Source organism: Branchiostoma floridae, chromosome 8, assembly GCF_000003815.2.
Source record: "Branchiostoma floridae strain S238N-H82 chromosome 8, Bfl_VNyyK, whole genome shotgun sequence".
NCBI classification, from domain to species: Eukaryota; Metazoa; Chordata; class Leptocardii; order Amphioxiformes; family Branchiostomatidae; genus Branchiostoma; species Branchiostoma floridae.
The window spans coordinates 12,428,104-12,451,613 of NC_049986.1; the positions used below are offsets into that span (position 1 = coordinate 12,428,104).

General features: G+C 41.5%; 1 protein-coding gene and 1 long non-coding RNA gene across 2 annotated transcripts; one reads left to right on the top strand and one right to left on the bottom strand.

The window, feature by feature from the left end:
• The first annotated feature begins 3,852 nt into the window (after positions 1–3,852).
• On the top strand, positions 3,853–19,387 carry LOC118420876 (adhesion G-protein coupled receptor D1-like). Its single transcript, XM_035827928.1, has 24 exons — positions 3,853–3,937; positions 4,091–4,130; positions 9,914–10,024; positions 10,315–10,431; positions 10,940–11,116; positions 11,684–11,941; positions 12,186–12,220; positions 12,337–12,525; positions 12,732–12,800; positions 13,084–13,210; positions 13,586–13,705; positions 13,971–14,034; positions 14,318–14,435; positions 14,827–14,997; positions 15,340–15,443; positions 15,758–15,860; positions 16,023–16,170; positions 16,305–16,371; positions 16,594–16,660; positions 16,838–16,935; positions 17,420–17,546; positions 17,814–17,855; positions 18,053–18,157; positions 18,757–19,387. Exons 1-24 carry the CDS (start codon positions 3,887–3,889, stop codon positions 18,964–18,966), a joined length of 2,718 nt encoding a protein of 905 aa, XP_035683821.1. The 5' UTR covers positions 3,853–3,886; the 3' UTR covers positions 18,967–19,387.
• LOC118420877 lies at positions 15,454–23,292 on the bottom strand. Its single transcript, XR_004831793.1, has 3 exons — positions 22,805–23,292; positions 15,753–15,852; positions 15,454–15,651 (listed from the first exon to the last, which is right to left on the bottom strand). It is a non-coding gene; the product is annotated as an uncharacterized LOC118420877 (long non-coding RNA).
• Between the last annotated feature and the right edge of the window lie 218 nt (positions 23,293–23,510).

A 23,510-nucleotide genomic window follows, 5' to 3' on the forward strand; every position in this document is an offset into this window, starting at 1 on the left:
TAACATGTAAGTCCTACTTTCGCACAGGTAAATAGAACAAGAGAACGGTCTGAGAGCCACACAGCCACACAGCCGAAATATAACATGTGGGTCCTACTTTCGCATAGGTAAATAGAATAAAAGAATGGTCTGTGAGTCATACGGTCACACAGCCTAAACATAACCTGTGAGTCTTACTTTCGCACCGGTAAACAGAAAAGAAGAAAAATGGTCTGTACGGTGACACATTTTAAAATTAACTTCGCAGTATTGAGTCAACGATCAGCCATGAACAAATACTAACTGTGAGCCATACGGTCACACAGCAGATCTTTATGATAAATAAACCAGGTCATATAACGGGTAAAGAGCATGACCTGATATTGAGCTAATTTCATGATGTATAAACCCAAGGAGGTTAAAAAATATCATAACAGGCAAAAACCTGACTTGTTACCGGCAAGAATTAATTTTCGAATTAAAAAGAAACAAAATATGATACAAAATAATCCACAATAATCAGCTAACCAAACTCACTCGGGACTGGGTGGGAGGGCACAAAAACATGCGATTAACTCCCCAATTCGGGCGTGGAGCTCGGGGAATTTCAAAACTGCCCTTCTTCTATCTCTGTCAAGAATGATTCAGCGTTCGAATCTCTGAACACTGCTTGTTTGAAGGGCGCTGATTGGTTGTTCGAAAAGAACTTCGGTTTGATGCTTGGCCCCTGTAACGTTGGGCCAAATCAAAATATATCGGCCGTCACGTCCGGCCTAAATTTTTATTTTTGTTTCACAAAAATGAATTTATGCCTACCTTCTCGGCCGTTATAGTTATTCAGAAAGAACCCATAATCACTCCACACTAAATGTTTCTTGGTGGGAATACCAGCAACTTTTATTGACTGGCATAAAGCATAACAAATACGACAAACTTTACAAACCAAAATGGAAATAATTTTGCACAAATTGTCATGCCTGACATATACGATCATTACACTTATTGTGTATCTGAAAATGTTTTACAAACGTTGTAATATTATAACCAACAATCAATCACGATTTTTCCACCCGCCAATGGAGCGATAGCGACGAAAACCCCCCCAAAGCGAGCCGCTAGGCGATTTAGAAAGGCCAGTAAGGTAGGCATAAACAAAATGATGATCCCTGGAAACGTGACCATCAGATTCAGATAACCCTTTCCACGATACTGTGGTGTTTCTCTCATGAACAAATAAATGCCATACAATAAGCACCCATAAACACCGGATAGTGAAATTACCCCTCCTGATTTGCCTTGTTTCATTTATGCACAATGTCAAAATTTTTGAAATCCACTCTGTGGTACTTCTGTCGTCACTGTTAAACAGTTACCATCTATGACATTGCTTGAATGCTTGAAAGTCCTGAATTCCATTTTTCTCGGCAGGATTTATAACGTTATAGATTCTATGCAAAGTTTTGGAATCGTGTCGATACATAAGATAACGTTAATAACGGCACGGAACTTTAATCGGATACTTTTCAAAACCCATCTGTCAGTCAAAACTAGCTCCGGTATGCAAAATATTTTCAGTGCTTTACAAAATCGGTAAGATATACGACTTAAAACCTTGTTAAGTTTGAGCCCATAAAGATTGCACATTGCAACGACAAGTTAATCAATCTTCCGTTATGTTTTCAAGCCAATAAATTAAATTCGTGGGAGAGGGGCAGCGTTTGGAGTTTCAAAGAATTATACTTTACATCCTCACATTACACTTTTATCATCACAGAGAATATAAAACAAATTAATAAAATGTCCGTCTAAGGCAACCGATATGCCCTGAAGTGTCCTTCTTTCAAGTACATCTCCAATCTTTGTCAATCTAAATTTGGCGGAAATCAGAACACGTGCCATTTTGAATCATGCCTCAGCACGCCATTTCACCCCTATTATTGAAAATGCTCACATCCAAAAGTTAGCAATATGGACCTCACGGCCATACCAACAGCCCCCACGTGGGGAACGTACAGTAGAGAGTTTGTAATGTGTTATTCGAACCCTATTTGATATTAAACGCCTGTATGAAGTTCCCTCATCCTGACTAGAAACGTTCAGATAAACACCAAGTCGCAGTTATACTACCATTGACTTAACAGTTTTCAGTCAAGTAAATCTGTAAAAAGTTTCGTGAAGACTCCATGGCCTTTTCGTCACCCACGCTGGCAACAGTTCTTTGTAACACAAACAATCGTCTGCTGTTTGCTTCCCGCCTTGCTACTAGTAGACTAGTGACTGAGATAAACTGTGAATGAACACAGGCTACATACCCCAATACTTATATGGATAAAAAAGAAAGACCTGGGGCATCAGTGTACATGTGCCCGGAAAGTTTCCAAACTCATATTGTGGAAACGAACGTTACCAATGTCAAGATACGAATATCTCACTTACCGCAACAGTGTACGTTAACGTTCAAATCCAGCGCTGTAAATTCCCCCAAAGAGACGATTCACAAAACAACAAAAGATAAGATTAACTCACAAACACAAAAACATGCGATTAACTCCCCAATTCGGGCGTGGAGCTCGGGGAATTTCAAAACTGCCCTTCTTCTATCTCTGTCAAGAATGATTCAGCGTTCGAATCTCTGAACACTGCTTGTTTGAAGGGCGCTGATTGGTTGTTCGAAAAGAACTTCGGTTTGATGCTTGGCCCCTGTAACGTTGGGCCAAATCAAAATATATCGGCCGTCACGTCCGGCCTAAATTTTTATTTCTTCGAAGTTCACAAGTATAGGCAAACCTGACATTCATTGGTCTCTAATTCTATTCTGTAGAGCAAAGCGAAATCTTTTGCTGACAGTGTGCCTTTTCGGCATTTCTATGCACAGCTACTGTGTCAAAGCAGTTTGAACTATTCCTTTCAGAGATCACGAAACACTGGGACTGGACTTCTCTTCGCACGAAGTCCTGTCATTGTCCCACCGCGAGAGAACACAATAGCCCACCCTGCTATAGCTTTTCAGTTCTGTCCCCACCAATAGTGGAGCTGGGGTGTCTTTCATCACTACCGGTGCATGATACCGCTATGTAAACGTTAGAGAGTGGCGGACAGATGGGTTAGGTTACCCTGACTGTGACAGACGAGACATGAATGAGGTAATGTAGGGTGCGACACACACGGGTCTCCATCGTCATTCAAAGTACCACGCGCTTCGCCTTCTTTACAGGTAAGTGACGATCTTTACCATAAGAGCACTGGTTTGAATTCCTACCGACAGTCTTTTCAACACAGGTATATTTTCTACCCTAAACGGTCGTTAGTTCGCCTTGTGAATCAGCACATGGGAATCACCCCTGTATGAAAACATTCCTTTGTATGCGCCATCGAAAGTGTCGAACGCTTCTGAAATGTTTTGTTGAACGTTCAGAGTCAGTTTAGTCCAGAATTGTTCCGTAGTTTCCTAAGTGAAGCGGCATTTTCAGCTTAATTTGAATGCATATAACAGGTCCAACCGCCTAATATAATAACTGACTGTCTTTCGAATTCATTCAATGGAAAAATTAAGCTTTTCCTCCGTCGAAAACGGCTCAACTATTCGTGGGAATGAACGGACTAGCAGTAGATTCTTTGTATTGGAAATGGCAAGATCTTGAGAGTCTCACTCTGCTCAGATTCAACGCTTAACATTCAAAGTGTCTTACTAACAATATATGCAACCTATTCTAATCGTCCATGTAAAAGGGACGTCGAGGGTTTCCTTGAAAAACAAATAAGTACAATGAACGGAAAAGCATAGCGAGACAATGAATCATAGGTCGCAGCAATGAATCATAAGTATTGTTGTCTCCGATACCTAAGTATCTCTTTTTGTTTACTTTTCTTTAGGACTTAAAATCAGTAGGATTTCTGTCTTCAAATCATGGCGGCTGAAACAGTACAGTTTCTCTCGATCGTTTTGGTATCGCATAAGGTAAGTTTGCCCTGATGCTAATAAAATTGTTTCATCGTCCTTTTTATACATAGTCATTATAACCCATTATTGCTTTTATCAATTGATTCATGACAGGAAAAACTCTTCCATCGCAATTTTGTGAACTCTAACCGTCCATGTTTGTTTTGGTAGGTGTTGTCTGTTGAATATCCGTTCCCGTCCAATAACAGAGGTACGTGGTAATAATACTATAGACTTTCTATCATCAAATAAGTTCACCCCACTGAAGTATATTGCGTAGTAAAGCTCAACATACAATATCATACTATATGGGTAGGTATTAGGCAAGTGGTAAATGTCCTTGGCACACTGTGTCTGGTGGTATTGTTTGGGGAAATGAAAAACTAAACATCCGTCTGTTCTCTTCAACTTTAATGCATATGTATGTTACCAGCGTGTTTCCTCATACGGAGACTTGTCCATTCCATGGTATTCCAATGTATATTCCGTCAAATTCCGGCGATGAGCTATAGTTTTGTCACAACGGGAGCAGCTTACCAATAGCTAACACTTGAAGCAAATATCGAGAGCAAGCGTTACCGCAAGCACAGAACGGTAAGTACTTGTAAGGCTCAAAAGAATGATTTTATTCCATTCCGAGTGAACGCGCGCTAACCTCTTCTTTGGTCCTTCAAAGAGAGAATCCACGGCGTGCTTAAGTGCAATTAATTCCTTAAAGCCGCAATACCGGTATGTGTGAGCTTGAGATTAGCCATGGTCACAATATCTGGACTCTTTCAGCCACACTTGGCCTCTGAATACTTTTTGTTAGATCGAAAATAACACTTTTTGTCCAATTGTAGCGAACACCTATTGGCGAGACGACATGTGCAAATTTACCTTCCTGCTGAATGGTGGTTGAAAGGCATGTTTTCTACCTGGTGGACTGCCCCTTTCAAATGACTACCCGATTACAGGGCTAATTGGCTGGAAATAGATAATCTCTTCGTTCCTCCAGATCTGTTTTGTCCAAATCTAGAACCATCTCTCTATTCATATAATCAATCGATGTAACGTTACAGCCAAACTTGTCTAGAGTGAACACGCTCGAAACATTTGAAAACAAATTGATAACAATTTCTTAGTAAAGAAATGGCCATTTTGGACAGGATTGTTCACACTTATGTCAATGGAAAAGCAATCTAAGGAACCACCAGTATGTGGTTCTCATGCAAAGGTGGTCACTAGTTTTATCTAAAAATGTAGTTGCCATTGGTTTCAAATAGAGAAATAACTAGAAGTGTGGTTAGTGTACACATCAACCATGATCGTTAGATGTCATCGATGAAGTCTCATATGAAGCAATATCCAATTATGTGTTACATAGAGATCAATTTATTTCTGGTACATAGAATATTCCTGGTAGATAAGCTGGTAACACATGCATCCAAATATCGGAGACATAAATCAAGTTCCTGTCATTGATTGATAACTATGACGTTGTTGTCACAGTGTGAAAGAATCCCAAAATGTCCATGTGGCTTTCGTGTGCACCTTTTCTTTGTTAGAGGTCAAACCGTGTCCTTATAACTTCCGTCAGATGCTTTTTGTTTGCAAAAGAGCATAGTAAAACTGACATATTCCTTTTGGTGGTACAAGTCAACTATTTGACAAGCTATACAGTTTCGCCTTTCTAATTAGTTTGGTTTAGAATAGGGTTAAACAAAACTTCATTGTGTTGAACAAAATGTTTAACATGGGGGTTAAACAAAACTACATGGCTTTCATGAAATATCATAAATCTTGCTATGCTGACGTCATACGCAACGCAGTCTAAAATAATTAAGAACTCGCCCACAAAAGGCTGTTTACTCTTTTAGTCGTCGCCTTTACCTTTAGCGATACTCATTATATAAGTGTTACGTAACAACCTATTATATCTACCAATGAAGTATAATAGTTGCCAGTTACTCGGGAGGTACATTCAATGTACTTCATATTTCAGTAAAACATGATGATGCCTGACAACAGTGTAGAGGGTGGTTGCCAATGGTGAAGTAATCACGTGTTTTCTGCTTGGTATAGTCTGCATTGTGTTATTTCACATCTTACAGGTGTCACATAGGTTTGGGGGCAATATCGCGAGCTATTTGGTCCCCGGGGCTGAAATCGTTAGGGGTGCGAAATAGTTGTGACACCTGTCGTCTACTGTGCAGAGCCAGAGACCACGCAGTTTGACGTGTTGCCTCGCAGCTGGTCAGTGTTTTGAGCTGTCACGTCAAGAAAGAAAAGAACACACTTTTGCACAGCTTTCGAATCCACCTGTAACTCCAGTAACAGATATATCTCATGTGATGGCACCAGTCTTAACAGTTAAACGCCAATGGACAACACCTAATCTGATAAGTGTCTTCTGACTGACAGGAACATAGTGATCGCAAATATACAAACGACTTTATACAAACAACATTACCAGTGAAGCATAACATGGGTATGAAACTTTCGTACGTACAGTGACGACAAATGCCTGCTTTGAAACTTTATGCTTAGTCCGAAAAGCAGTTTTAGCGGCGGAATTTTTCCCATGTCAAGTACTGAACGGGAAAGCAAACCTAAACCGATGGTAGTAATGTATACTGAGCTTTTAGCAGTAATACCCACCAGCAATCCACCTGGCGGTACATTATCGCCTTAATCTCGCCAGGTATCCAGGTGAGATCAGGTAAATAAGACATCCATTCACCACACGCAGGCGTGTCAAGTGACAGAGTGGCAGGAGATAAACCGTGTAAGATAGGAGAAACATAACACCGCATAGAACTCTTTCATCTGCGCAAGAACGGCCCTGCATCATAGGAAGGACACATTCCGCGAAAGACGAAGACCAGAAAAGCACTTCGCCATTCGAGCGAATATTAGCTATGAAGAAAAAGTACAATGTATTTGTTCAGAATCTGTGCATACTAGTACTCCCGTGTATGTTTTCTAAAAACAACAAAATGCATACAAATGGATCTGAAGAAAGCCTAATAGCGAGTGAGCTCTCCTTACTACAGATAACTGTTGATATAGCGCCATATGATACTTGTAAAGACACATTGGAGGAATAATGACGATATTGACAATGGCATGTTCACAATGGCGACAAATATTAATCACGTAAATTTAGCTAGGCTACAAAGTTAATGATACATATAGCCTACAAAACTACCTCGTCCTACTCTCAAACGGATGCATATTGACTGTACTGTACTCCTCTTTACAAGCGATTACTTGTAGTGACAGTCGCCTTCAGTGATTCTGAATTCTCAGCAACCTAACTGCAGCTGTTTCAAGCTCTGTTTTCCCTTGCTGTTCAGTGACCAGGGTCTTTGTGAAAATCCCTTCCATTGCTGTAACTGTCATATTGACTGTGCGGTGGTTCAAAAGTACACAAACATTGCGGCCTTTTCTATGGACTCCAAGTTGTTGTGCAAGTTCCGTTGTGGCAACGATGTTCTGTAGAAGCTCTAGGTTTGGGCTTCTGAACCTCACAAGGCAGCCATTGATACGATGATTTTGTAGCGATAACGTATTTGTGATTCGATTCAAAACTTGAAGCTGAAAACGCTTTTTAAAGACATTTTCATTGCGAGAGTCTTCTTACATGATAAACATTATCTTCCACAACCCAAATTTTAATCTATATCATAACAAAGAAAGAAGACCATATCAACTTTAAACATGTCCAACAGTGTGGTGAAATTCTCTTCCAAATGTTGCGCGAAAGATAAATTAAAGATATTGTTAAAGGCCACAGTCAGCACTATCATTTCTTCATATTTTGATTTGATTTGATTTGATTAGAAAAGATTGTACAAGATTTTTAGATGTTAAGAGCAGGTGTAGTAGGCATGTTTTGCAATGTTTGCTTAACAGAGTATAGATGATGTGAAGGAAAACAAGACCGTATTCACTTAAAGGTGAAGGCATGGGTTGGGCACACAGTAGGCTTCTGGGAACTCGCGTGCAGTTCGTCCATCAGCCATGACGACAAACAGACAGACCTGCTCTCTCTGTGTACTCTGCCTGACGCAAACAGTCATTCACCGCCCCTCAACCGGGAACAGCGGGGCGGGCCCCTGTTCTTCTGCTGCGGACAACCGTTACATTCGGTATAACAAGCAGCAGCTATTCATGCACCGACAGAGAACGAAAACCTTACTAGTTTCAAACTCTGACAACCATGCATATGTATACAAACGTAACAGCCATGTCAGTGCTAAACGTTTGCCACCTATATGCTACGCAGTAGGTTTTGGGTTAACCTTTTATTCAAACATATAGCAGATACACTCCATACGTAAAGATACGTCGCACAAAAGAAGATCTCAGGCTGAAAGTTCTATTTCCATTTGTACTGTAGGTTTAATAGAGAATGCTACTCATATAATGTACTTTACGTGACCCGTATATGTAGCAATAACAATCGTGCATTTAACATTGCCTCCATTGCAGTGACATTGTAGTCATATAGAGTTAATTATAACGAAAACAATTTCACTTCAACGTGTTCATGCTAGAAAGAACCAGAAGTTAACGTTATGGAAAGAACATTTTATGAGTCTTGGGGGCAGAAACTTAGTCCAGCAATATTCTAGTACTCAGGAAATGCGCTTCCCTGACACTGGGCGGTTATCAAAACACGCTTCACCTTGTCATAACTACACATACTGGCTTCTTTTGATTTAAAGTCAACACCTATTTCGAGCCAAGAGATGCTGTTGTTATTGCACCTTTTCAGTGGATGTCATGTATGCCCAAACATGGCGCTCCTCGCATAGCATCGGTGATCAACGGCTTAGGCGAATGATATCATTGTCAACAGTCAACACTCTTCATTCATACAAACGAACATAGATGTTTGGATAGCAAATGAGCTTAACCAACACCCAATAAGCTATGACAGACCTAAATTGTTTAAATCTAGATTATCCTTAGCCAATAGAAAGTTTGGTGTAAACGTTTTGCCTTTCTCGAGAAGAATAGTAACTTGGGTCTGAATACGTTACACTGATTTAAGTTGAACGTTGATTCCTGCCTACCTACCTTGATTCTGATGCATAAAATTCTATAGGGTGTCTTATTCGTGTACATGTAGAAGAAATGTCACAGAAAAGGCTAACCAATGGCTTCCTACTGCACATCGGTATACCCGATTCTTTACAATAAGTCTGCTATGTAGCATACTTCAAACAACCACCCAGTCTGCACATGGTCCGTACAGTTCAGGTCAGCGGTAACGGGCTCATTTGTTGGTTGTACCAACGTTCTGGTGTGAACACGAAAGACCCAGATAAAGTGACCGTGTTTGTTTGCCCAGTCGCCCTGTAGATACACATTGAGTTCATTGCTCTACCTATAACTACACCATTCTGTATGCTACTATGAAACATTTTTATCAAAAATGAATCATAAAACATGAAGGATGGTTATCAGATCCCTTTGTTAGACACAACGAATTCCGATTGGCTGTCACCATACGCTCATCATCGGGTCACATTTCAAGCCGGGGCTTGGTTGGGATGTTTGCGGAAAACAAGACACAAAATGTGCATCAAGAAATGCACACAAATTTTGTTGTCGTTTATATCAAACTTTTTATCTCCGCACCCACCACCTGACTGGGGCCTAGCATTAACAGGGAAGTTGCCTTTTCTGTTTCTCTGAAAGTCTAACACAATGGAATACATCTTGCACCACAGTACGTATGTTAGAAGTCTGAAGTATGGCAAAATGACGACATGGTGCTCACCATGACAATGCAATGGCCTGTTACCTATCTTGTCTATGTCCGGAATTCTGATGTCTACTTACTGTAAATAAAGGAAGACAAAACAGTACTAGTGATAACACAGGCACAGGTAATGTAGGGAAATGCATTTTTATATCACCGGATTCTGTGTAGACCCAAAACATCCTATCCTGTAAGAATGCTACAAAATGATTCTAACGGATGATGTTCCTGCCCCCCAGGGTTTGACGTCATCAGATCCGCCGACTACTATTGGCCGTTCGATGCTGTACAGAACGGGGTTGTCGAAGAGTTAAATTCAGGGCGTGTCGGCACGGTCAATGGAAGCGTAGGTGAGTGAGGGTTAACATGTCCACTATCATAACCTTATTTCTTCATAGTCTAACCGCATGATTATACTCTTCATCTTAAAGAACTAAATTGATTACAATCATAACATGCGTGCTGTCAAAAAAGTAGCGTAGAAAAAAGGGCGAACCATCTGATCACAGGGCAACCTATAGTTTCAAACATAATCAAAAATGTACAATAAAGCATCATGTATCAAAAATGTATATGAATTATATGTAAAAAATAACTACTAGGAAAATGTACAAATATTTTGGAAACTTATTTATTGAAGTGACAACGAGCGCAGTAGTGAACGATGGGATCCTCCTGGATGGCGGAGCGAACTTTGTTACCCTGGGTGACTTCTCGGGAACCTGTGTGGCCAGCCCCAGCCTCTGCGCACAAACAGGTACAAACACAGCAGAGTTTGACTTTATTCAGATTGCAACAGGGACAATACAACGTGGACATTGGGCAGCTAACTGGTATTGTGACCACATACATACATGTACAGTACAAAACTGAACAAATATTAGGTGCAATACAATAGTTGTACACGTTAAAACAGTGGCAACAGACATGCCATATTGGCATCACGAGCAAATATGAAGGACGTCTTTGACGTTGAAGAATTGAGAAATACGTTTCGTCTACAAGTGACAATTACCAGTGTTCTGTACACATAGAATGTGTCTTTTGTTGATTGGAAAGGGAATGAGCTTTAAACTGAATACTTCAATACTCGGCATGCCTCCATACATTTGAACGAATGTTTACCCATTCCTGCACTATAACCAAATGTTACATTCAAAGATACATCCTAAAATATTATTTGTATGATAAAAAAAATAATGAATGCTATAAGAAAAAGGCCTTCTTTAATTTCGTCGCCCATGGATGTCGCTTTCCTGTTGTAGGTCTGTCCGTGTCTGTGTGGTGGAAGAACTCGGAGCCGATCAGCCGACAGTGCATCACGTCAGGCGGGAAGGGTCTGTCAGACGGGCTGTCACTCTACACCATCAGTCCCGCCTTCGGGACCGAGTTCTACATCAGGAGTGGGAACACGCTGTGGATGGCAGCATTCCCTTCTCCAAGTAAGAACGATTTGTAAATATGACTAGATCCTTCGGTGTATCAGGCCATCGGTTATTTTAATTTCCGAAATCTAAGTTCTCTTAAATTGGTCAATTTGAAAACAGGACTTAACGTTAAAATTCTGTCAGGCACAGAGAAAGCATGATATCTCCATCGAAATAATACTATTAAAGAAAAATCAAACCAGGACACCACAAGAAGTGCCTTGATGACGCTGGTATGGTCTACTTGGAATTACGCCCAACTGTATATATATCGGGATGTATCGAACCCAGCACCATGCCCTGGCGTTGTGCCATTGGGAAAGACACTTAAAACGAATTTTATTGACGCCCAAGAAGCCTTTTCGGCAAATCTGTCAATAGTGTGCCAATAACATACACAGACTTGGTCCAATGTCCAACATTTGCCAATAAGAATCGCAAAAATTGTGAACGTTTGTTTTCGTTACTGTGTGATTCTGTCTGAAAGTTTCATGAACCTGGAAAAAAATCAAAATGAAATATTTCTTGAATTCTGAATCTGCATTCAGCCATTCAAATGTTTTAACTACTTGTCCAATACAGGTGACACGTGGACGCATTTTGTGTTCACCTGGACCCAGGCTGATACTATAGAGGTGTGGCAAGATGGCGTCAAACTGGCGGCTCCCATCACCACCACTGTGGGTACCAACTACGGGGATGTCCATAACAACCTGGTGGTGGGGACAAACAATGACCAGTCGTACGATGAGTACTGTACCGGCTCCTTCGACGAGCTGGCCATTTGGGGCCGCAAGCTTACAGACCCAGAGGTGCTGTACTACTACCAAGCGTCGACTGGTATGTTGTCTACGTTTTAGTATTATGTGCCTTCTCTCAGCAAAGGGTTTGTTGAATAACAGATCCGCATGTCTAAATCACTGTAAACGTGCAAAAAAAGTTCAAAACTAACATGAATGCCTTGAAACCATTGCTAATTTAGAGACATGTACTGATTCAAAAGATGTACTCTAAAGACTTGCTTCGGGCGGGCGTATTTTCCTGGACAACTAACAAATTGATATTCTTTTGGTATATTTTACAGGGACCGTCATTGGTGTAGACACTGTTAAGACAGAGGTGAGTTAAGATATTATTGATAATGTAAATCTGATTGAATGCATGCGATTCAATAACATTTGTCGCAATATATATCACCTTACTAATGTCATGATCGATCGATCATCGTCTCTCAGGTCGACACGCTCACCAACGCCACCTATGAAAAGACTACCGAATTGCTGCAATCTCTCCTGGCGGTAACAGTTCCTGGAACACACCTGTTAGACACGGATATCACTGAAGCCGTCTCCGTGTTGGAGAAGTTATCAACACTCCTCCCTGATGAAACAGTGGGAACAAATAATGCTTCTGATCTGTCTCAGGTAGCTCTCATTACTCAGTACTATGTGAAATCTAGATCTGTCTGTCAATGTTCCTGGCAAAACATCTGCTCGATGGACTAATCTCATAAGACATCTTTGTACTTGTAGCATCTATTATTTTTTGCACGTGTTCTTATAAAAAACTGCAAGATGGAGCAATGATTTCGATACTTACATTTTTATATGTAATTCTGCTGTCTTATCAGATGTTCTTCGAAGAGACAGGACAACTCATGAGCGCCCTGAACCAGTATGGATGGGGAAACATGACCCAGGTACAACCGATTCAATTTGTGCTGAATTTACACATTATAAAGTGGACTTTCGGGCTGTTTTTATGTACTGTAACCCATTAGCCAATAGGTTTACAGAATGATATGACGCGATGGTCACGCGATGTATTTGATGTACACTTGCATTTTCAGTAATCGACTTAACAATTATTCAAATCATGTAACTATCATATTTCGTGTTCTGAAATATCATGATACGTATACGCATGATTGGAACGTTACAAATGCAACATCTTGATCGTAAATCAAAATGTCCTTATTCCAGTACGCGAAAGACAGCACGTTATCTGACTTGTCCCGCGTCACCGACCAGTTTAACATACACCTGGGTAGTCACGTGGCGTCGCCTGGAACAACAACTGTGTTGAGTGCTGGGGACAATGGCATTTCCAGTAAGTTTTGTTGTTTATCTATTTACGCTACAGTTGAAAGGTAGTATATCATTGTGAGTTTCCATGCCTTCTCAAAATTTAGTGCATGTATTTTGTTCGTATATAAGAGTCTTGTCAAACAACATCGGTCTTTTTAAAATATAAAATACGTTCCATTGCAGTACCCTGAAAACCGGGCCATTATCGAAGTTGACCTGTGTGTTTTCGACCCCTACACACCAACCGAATATCATAAGGATCCATTCACAGTTTTCGAGTTATGTCGACAGATAAACGGCACCCAAAACGGAACCATTTAGAAATGATTGTCACATGAAACATGTCGTATCATAGACGGTGATATTTCAAATCTAACGGTGTTGTCTCTATCTCCAGACTTTAGCGTCACCGTGCGGCCAGCAGCAGTACTACAACATGACGATTACGTGTTCCCCGATGGTGACTCTGACACTACCATAGAGATCCCGGCTTCTATTGTAAATTACAACATACATGGTAAGAAAATAAACAAATGCAAACAAAAATTATTATTGGACCCATAATGATGGGCACTGAATAGAAGACTTTTCTGAAAAGGGTAAATGTTTTCAGCTGTCATAACAGTGCTACCACAAACATCTCAAGAGTTACGTCCAGTGACCAAAAAGAGAAGGTAGATTACCACTCATTGCCTGGTATTTGGCGCACTGCGTTGTGTTGCAATATACTGTATTGCATTGAATCCTGTTGTTGACTTTCACTTAATTTCTGTTTTCCACAGAAGCACGAACGATTGTCGCGGTCCTGTATCACAATTTCCACCAACGCTATTCCACAAATAATAGGTATCGCTTATTGAATATCAATTTTGAAATTAGTTTTATGCCGATCATATTCTCAGTTGTCCCAGATGTCTTTTCCAAAACCTTTCGACAAAATATCTTTACATGTGACACCATATTGAAAACCTCAAGTTAGACGTAGGCCCGAGCAACTTTTGAAAGCTAATACTTGGCAAATGTCTCGACTGTAACATGTTAGTTTAGCTAGCATGCATAATTTGATTACAAGACGAGAACATGTATGATATGTGGTCTTTCTATGTTAATTTTTTACCTGTTATAACAGCCTAGGTGTGGACCCATCTGAAGCGTCGCTGAACAGCCTGGTGGTGTCCGCCACCCTGAGTCCCAGTCCGCCCCTCCCACTCCAGGACAACATCACTGTGTCTTTCACACACTTAGAGGTATGTCAAAAACTCGTCATGAAGTTAACGCCAGTGCTTGACAATAAGAGAACAAAGTATATTAGTATTACAAGGGTGCAATAAGACTATCCTGACGGAAATATTTCTATGCCTGTATTTGTATTAGCCGGTATAACCCCCCCCCCCCCTCGTCAAACCACACCAGCTTTGCAGATAAACGTTGCATTGAATGACATGTCAAACCTTTGCATATTGAACTATGCGTTGTTTGATCAAGTGAAATGTAAGTTGGACTGGATAATAGTGCCAGGAAAAAAACTTTCAACAGCTCAGTTCTGGGCTGGAAACTCTGGTACTTGTAGTCATAACGCTTAAACGTAAAATTCCCGAGGTGAAATACGGCTATTCTGACGGAAACGTTTCCTTGTAGGAAGCTGAGGACACTACCAGACGCTGGTGTGTTCATCTGGACCTGACAGGTGATGTTGGGGTGTGGTCAGATGAGGGGTGTGTCATCCTCTCAACCAACTCCAACCGCACCGTCTGCAGCTGTAACCACATGACCAACTACGCCATCCTCATGCAGGTGGTAGATGTACAGGTAGGTGGAGATGGTTTTCATGTACAGAGCATGTGGAATTCTAACTGTTGTTCTTATAGATATGATCTTTAACGTCATAATGTTTCATTCTATCGCTGTCTGCCGCCAGGAATCCAGTATCTACACTGTTTATTTATAGTAAATAAAACTTAGGTAAAGTTTTACTTCGTCTTATTTTTGCATATCAGCAGTCTTTGAACAATATTGTATTTGATCCACATGGTCTAGATAACAATTAGAATTGTTGAAGAACTATCCTCGACATCAAGAACGTTTAATCTCTGCTGTGCCGTGCACGTGGTGGTTTATATCATAAAAAAGTCAACTGCTCTTTGTTCCTAGGTGGACCATGGGAACAGAGTTGCCCTCCAGGTGATCACCTATGTGGGGTGTGGCCTGTCCATCATCTGTCTGTTCGTCTCCATCATCGTGTTTCTGGGACTATCGTAAGAACCGCTTCTCACTCCCGAATTTCGAAACTTACATAATCTACTGATCTTTGTATAAGAATGCGAGATGTAATTGTAATTTACAATAACAATTCTATCCAGTCACTTGAGTAACTGCTACCTTGCGTATATATCATACATACGAACCTGGATATCTAACACTGATCGACGAAACAAGAGTCTTGAGTTAAATATCATCCTTATACTGTAACAAAGTGATAAATTGTAGTAAACTTTCTTATCCAAATAAAGAACGTCCAATGGGACAACGTAGATCCTGCATCATTTGTGCTTCCTATTTCTCACCGTAGGAGTATCCAGGCAGACAAGACCCATGCTCACGTCAACCTGTGCGTCTGTCTTCTTCTGGCACAGATGCTTTTTCTGATCGGGTCTGGGTGGACTCCTGGAACGGTATGTGTTTATGTGTATCACTTTGTCTTTTTAATGATTATTTTATTCTATATAGTAAATAGAGGTACATTCCATGGCTTGAAACACATTAACACACACGATCACTTAAATATACGTAGTCATAAAACGCTGAAATGTACGTATTTCTATGCCCTCTATCAGGTGGTGTGCAAAGTGTTTGCGGTTTTGCTACACTACATCTACCTGGCAGCGTTCGCCTGGATGTTGGTGGAGGGCATTCACCTGTACAACGTCATCATCCGGGTGTTCACACACGTCAGGCTTCTCTACTACTATCTTATTGGCTGGGGTAAGTACAATTTACGTATTGCGTTAAATATACACACAAGCGAAACAATAAACTAAACGGTTATAGTAAAACCTTTATTGATTACTGTACGTTATGTTCAATGACTGATGCAATGTTATTAATTCATATTGCAGGTCTGCCACTCCTGGTGTGTATTGTGTCTGTCAGCATAGCGCATAGCGGCTATGGGGAAAAGGACAAGTAAGTTTTTAGCGACGCCTTTGAGGCGTAGACTGTGGATGTTACTTTTTCCTGTGTTGTTGATAAAACATTGAACATAAGCTTTTCATTCAGTCTGTGATTTAGTAATTTACTTGTATCACCTTGTGCTCTATATGTCTACTTCAAGATGTAATGCATTAACGCCACATATTAATGTATATTTGATGACATGTAAAATGTTTATTTTTTTTACTCTTCAAGTTGCTGGTTATCCACTGGTGGAGGAGTAATCTGGGCGTTTGTTGCACCTGCCCTAGTCATCATCATGGTAAGTACATATCTTAACATTAAGTAAAAGAAAATCTTTAATCTAAATCACCATGAAAGAGACCTAGTGATAGCACTAGCAGGACATGTGTGCCGATTTACATCAGTCAGTATTCACCACTATGTATTAGATAGACGAAATCTGTATATATAAACACCAAACATTTGCTTGGTTCAGGTTAACGCGGTAATTTTGATCCTGGTGACAAGAGAGGTCGTCAAACTCAACAACATCAGCTTCCGGGTCAAACCGGAAAAGGAAAAGTCTTCTTTCAAGTAAGTAACCTCGAGCTCGTTCCAAAATTTGCAGAACCAAGTTGAGAACTTAGCTTTGGATGTTTATCTTGTATTTATTCTAGACGTAAAGCGAAACAATATCATAAACCTTTATTGAAAGCCATTGATGTCTAATGTATTGTCGTGCCATAGCCATAACTATACAATCTTACTACTCAATGTTCAATTTAGCAACACAAGTACATTCGGATTTCCTCCTTATTACAATGTCATTACAAGGCTTGACAACAAATAATGGCATAAAAATAAGAACTATTTACACTCAAACCTATCTAATTCATACCACAATAATTGACTATCCACTCGGAAACGTCTGTGCCTTTTGAGTAATCTTATCGCTTCGTCGCTTCGTTTTTTTTATAGATTTTTTTAGTATAGTGTAAAAATACTACTTTATCCTAAAAACCGTGTCACCTAGAATGACCCCAGCAGTATTAATACCATGTATATTTACCATATGCAGGTCCAGTGTACGTGCTGTAGCTGTCCTGTTACCTATCCTCGGTATTTCATGGATATTCGGTGTCCTGGCAGTGAACGAAGCTGCAGTTGTATTTCAGTACATCTTCGCTCTAACGAACAGCTCACAGGTTGGTGTAGTGTTAAATCAAGTTTTCACAAAGCATCTCTGATTTATTTACAATATTCTTTAAAATCTATATCCCGAAGTAGAAGATTTAATGTATCTCACATATTGTAAATTTGTACAAAGTTTAATATTTTACTCTTAATGTTGCTGGTTATGCTTATGCCCGAAGAAACTCCAATGTTTGGTCTTGAACTAGTGACATGTTATGAGATGGAAATGTGTGTGCCTGGCTAGTCTTACACGAGTTTGTTGCACTTTTTCGTTGCAGGGGCTGTTTATTTTCCTGTTCCATTGTGCTCTAAACAGTGAGGTACGTTCATCAAATTTCATGGAGCCGATAAATATTCAAATGATTATTCAGTAACAGTAAAGAGAAGAATGGTGGACGACAAAGTACTCCTCTCTCATAAGCATGACAATGCCTTTGAAGTGACGAAGTGTTGCTTCTTTCATCTTCGACTTTGTAACTCATCATCATTATTTGTTCCTTATGATCTAATTTTGTAGGTTCGTCAAGCGTTTAAGCGCAGAGCCTACAGTTGGAGCGTTAGCCGCGGGAACATCCCGGGGAGAGTCGATACCGTACGGGTCAAGCCGTTCGACTCGGACGTGGTAAGTCAAACATATTGTTCTGAAGACCGTTAGTCAAAAGCTTGAAATAATATCCACCTGGGTTAGTGACCTGTCATGTATTTTTGCAGTCTACTAAAGTAATGTAGATAGAATAGGAATTAAAAACATCTCAAACGTGATAGTAAAATATCATTCAATCAATGACTCTAAAACACGTACCTCGAAATCTTAAACTTGAGCAATTGAAACAGTCAATGGATAATTCAAGTAGGTAAGTAATGTATCTCTGCAGTCATTCAGAACTTAACTGTTAAAAGAATTAGGCTAAAAAGCAGATTTGTGAATACTTTAACTCTGTGGCCCCAAGAATAGTGGTGAACGCAAAAATCGTTATGGTTATAAACAGTACACCAAAAAGTAGTTACTCAAGCAACTGGATATGGTTTTTTCCAAAGCCATGTTGAGTTTTTTCCAAAATCATATCCAGTTGCTTGAGTAACTGCTTTTTGGTGTATCTTATTACCTGGATGTCTAACCTACATCGACGTGTTATAAAGAGTGTTTTGTACATTGGCCCACTTTGGGTATATTGAAGTAGCGGATTGAAATGTCACTACACTTTTACTCCGTCCCTACAGATTCGGCCTGAGTCACAAAGTTCAACAAAATCCAACAAAAAGACTACAACTCCGGAGTTGATGCCTTCAGTTGTCTCCACCACCCACCTCCCCAACTTGGAATTCTCGGACCCGGACGTTTTCGCCACCCCCCTCTCCAACATGGATTCTTCCGCACCACAACCCATTCCTAGAAGGAAGCTATCCAGAATGCCATCGACAGAAGTTTAGAAAGTTTGAATAACATTTTGGCAATCCACTTAATCTTTAATGAACATTTCAGTACCAAGGACATGACCATGTGACCAAGGACATGACCATGTGCAGGGGTAGCAGGGTGGGATCACATTTTAGTATCGAGGTCAGGACAGTAGCATATTTTGACGGCAATAGGTGATGAAAATAGCGAGTCATGTCACAGTCGCGCCCACTGTGATTGTGTACAAACTGTTGGCTCGGACATGTAAATACGTTTGATGCGTGTAACTTTTAACCATGCCATAAATGTAATATGAGCCCTGGGGATTGCGTAGATAAGTATGGATCAGACCACATTATATGCCGTACAATTATATTGATGTTTAAACAGGTCATGTATATTCAGGGCTTTATATACGTTGAGTAACAGTTGAATAAAACAACGAAACAACGTTTTTTTGGGACGTCTCTGACACCTTTACTTCACCCTAATTAACAAATACAAATAGAGTTCCAAACTCAAGACTCTTACTTAACTTTACCATGCGCTGTACGACAGTAACAATGATTATTACAATCTATGTACACTGCACGGCAGAACAAGGATGTCAATGCGTGCTTGGTCTGACAGCTAACGCATTTGTACAAGTATTTTGTGAAGCATATTACGCTGGGTGCCAGCTTTGCAACTGTAAGTGGAGACAGACTGAACCTAACAAGGCTGACATTGGGGCACTACAAAAATCATCATTGTCGAACTATTTCAGGAATGAAGGAATGTGAGGTATAGGATCACCTGTGGACAATACTAGACAACTTCCTGTCTATAACAAATTAGCTGGACAGATAGTTGAACAAGTGCCGTTCTATACTCACCTGGGCACCACCATCCACCAGACCTTACGTTGGACTGAACACGTCCAGACTACATCTAGCAAGGCCAGGAGAACTCTGGGATTCCTGTGGAAACTCAGAGGCAAGCTATCCCGGGAGGCACTAGAGATGGCGTACAACACGATGGTTCGACCAAAACTGGAGTACGCCTCTGTACTGCTAGGGGACCTGGCTTCTTCATCCAGCAAGATGTTGGAGCGAGTTCACTACCAAGCCGCCTGCCTTGTCACCGGGGCCGCTAGACGAACACCATCAAGCGTCGTCATGCAAGAACTTGGATGGGACAGCCTAGCAACTAGAAGACATTCCCAGTCCATGGTTCTCATGTATAAACTGGTGAATGGCTTAGTCCCTCCTCACCTGCAACCGCTGATACCCACCACAAGAGGCGAGCACAGAACCACACGCCTACGGCTTCGCAACTCTACCCATCTCCACATACCACGCTGCAGGACCCAGACTTACCAGTCAAGCTTCATTCCGCACGCTTCCCGCCTCTGGAACGATCTTCCCCAGGCAATAAAGCAAGCTGGTAGTCTCAGATTGTTTAAACGAAGACTGGCAAACTGGACTGACTGATTGATACCCAGATTTATAGATTGTATTGTAATTTTAAATTGTATGCAATGATTGTATTTTAACAATTGTACAAATTGATATGTATGTATGTATTCATGTGTGGGCCACGACACCAGCATATCGCTGCCTGTGTCCCACGTGTATTGTATTGTTTGCAATTCCAATAAATCAAATCAATCAAATCAAATTAGATGTGCTCCCGACACTGTTACCATAACACTACAAGAGAGATTAGTATCTATAAGACTCTCCACTTCTTGAATTGCACAAGAATAAGTCCACAATGCTGGTAGCTAAATTCTCAACATGTACTTTATTCAAAGTTTGATACACTTAAAAGTCCTATCTAATATTCATATAAACAGTCTACAGGAAAGTATTGACTGTTGAACATGTATGCTAAACCAGCGGCTCTCCGTCGAGAGGACAAAGAGTAGAACAGTTTTTAAGCCAATTCTCAATACAAAGTACATGAAAGCCGTGTTTACAGGGGAGAATTTTCTTGGTCTGTCCCAGTTCGTAATGTTCCATACAGATGGCACAGTTGTCTCCGATCACTAACATTTCTACCACCTGCGTCTCCAGGTCGTCAACGCGGGTCGGTTCGACTGTCTTCGGCTCTACTCGCTCGTCAAGCCGAAGAAGCATGTCGTAGTCCTCTGGTGTTAGATCCCTCCGCTGCAGCTCGGCAACTTCCCGAAGTGTGGGGTCTACTGAATCACTTGTGGGATCAAGGACAAGTCCAACTTGTTTGGCGTCTTGTTGTTCCACCTGAATGTCGGTAGGAGGCTCTGCTGTGACGTCAATACCATCCAGGGGACAAGCGCTGGAACAGTTTGTCAGCCACAGCGTGATGCACTGGACGTGGAACGTGTGGCCACAGTTGAGCACCTTCTGAATCTGACCGACCTCGTATGGATCGAAACAGATGGCGCATGGCGCGTCACTGGCGCTGTCTACTCTTACAGTTTTCAGATCTCTTATTGTCTTCGAGCTGACAGTTTTTGGGGCGACACTGTCGTCTAGCAGCAGCAAAAGTTCATAGTCTTCCGGCGTGAAGTCTCGGTGTTGGAGATCAACCAGCCGCGCCATGCTCTGGTCCGCGGATGACGGCAGATCCTCGCGTCGAAGCTCGTATTTCTGTGCCTTCTGTGCCTGTCTGCGGCTTAAGGTACGCTCAGTTCCCGTCACCTGAACGACAAGGTGACGCAGCTCCTTACAAGATAACTTCTTACCGATCTTCCTTAGTTTCTTCTGAGTTTCAACTTGACTCCTCTGTATTTTGTGTTCCCGTGCGATATGCATGACATGTGCCTTCAGAAGGAGGATGACGTCATGGTGTGTGAGGTTGGGGTTGAGTCCGGCTTGAACCCTCTGCAGCGCGATGTTGTGGCTGGCCTCACGTGTGGTGAGGACAACTCTCTTGGCTCCCCGAGCCAGAGCCTGAATGTTGCGAAGGCTGTCGGGAATGTGTAATTTCTGTAAGCACAGTGTCTCCTTAACGCGCGTAAACGCCCTCCTCTGACGTCTCTGTACCTTCCTCTTCTCCTTAGTTGTGCACACACGTTGTTCTTTCTTGCACAGTTTGTCTAGGTCGCGCTGCGCTGCCATGTTGGCCCGAGCACCGTTGACACACTGATTGAAAACGTCATCTAGAACACCTAGCGTGACGGGCGCACCGTGTGCGGTTCTGAGTCCGGGAACTATGGCGCCCTTGTGAGCTTCCTCTTTCGTTTCCTCATTGTGCTGTAAAGATTTGTTTTCGCGTCGACAAATATGCTTGACGCTGAGCCTTTTCTCGGCGTTCATTTTCCTTGCCTCTACAGCGACCTTGACATTCTCCTTCCTGACGTCATCTGTCCTTTTAACACAAGCTACGACAATCTTCTGTCTACCGCTGTAACAATACTCGTTCTTCAACAGCCTTCGCGTTCTTGTAGTTTTGTTCTTCGCACATGCTCTCAGACGAGGCTTACCTCTGACAATGGTCACAGAGTCTTCGAATTCTTCGTAGTCCTGGAGTTCACTATAAGAAGTCGTTGTGTAGGGTATCAGCTCCTCTTGTGTGAAACTGAACGCCCGTGCTGGCCTCTCAATGTAGAAACTCCACAGTTCTGCAGCAGGCCTAAACTTCCGCTTCTTCTTCGCTTGATCTTCAGAACCTTCGTTACCAACGTTCTCAATATCAGCGGCTGGAACAACCCTACACAAATGTTCACTGTTGGCCTTGCGTTTTGCAGACGCCATTTTGAGATGTCTTGGGTCTCCGGAGAGCCCCTCCCCCTTGAGAAAGCTGCGACCAACAATAGACCCGTCTTGTCTTGAAGACGCGGAAATGCATTCACCTGAATTGACACCCATGTCCTACTCGTCAAGCACGAAGTCTTAAACTACTTACTTGCCAGAAGCTTCGCCACAGAAAACCCAACAGCCGGGTGGCTTGCAAAAGCTTGAGAAATATGAGGAGAAGTCAGCGCTATAAATACGGCCTGACGCGATTGCACAATACACTGAAACGTATCTATGATCATAACAACACTGCAGGAGTATAAAAGGAAAGTGATGTCACTGTGTCCAGTGCCTATTGGTCCACAGACGGCGGCATGACCTCTAACCTTATGACGTCGGTAACAAAACACGGTGGGCGGTACCTGGGTCGTGGTACGGGGAACAAGTCTGCATACTTCTGCATATTTTTGACGTAAACTGACGACGTGGAACAGTGTTGCACTGGTGACGGTCTTTTAGATAACATCGTCAATGATATTGTGAAAAGTTCGTAATACATGGTATTGTCGTAATTTAGCATCGAAGCCAGTTGTAGTTGCTGCAATGGTTCGCCTTCTTGTGGATATATGATATGTTCGCAACAGCTAAGACCATAGTCTGAAAACGCATCGTTGCATCTATCAACCAATATTATCGCTTCTGTCATATCCAGACTACATAAAATATAACGTTAGAAACTCATTTACTTCTTATGGGCTTCGTGGTTTCAATTGAGTGCCAACTATGCTATCTTCCTGCTTCATCCCCAACTGCCTGTTTTTCCCGTCCTTCTTCATATTTCTTGGTGAGCTCTATCTGCTCGACCTGCATCCTGA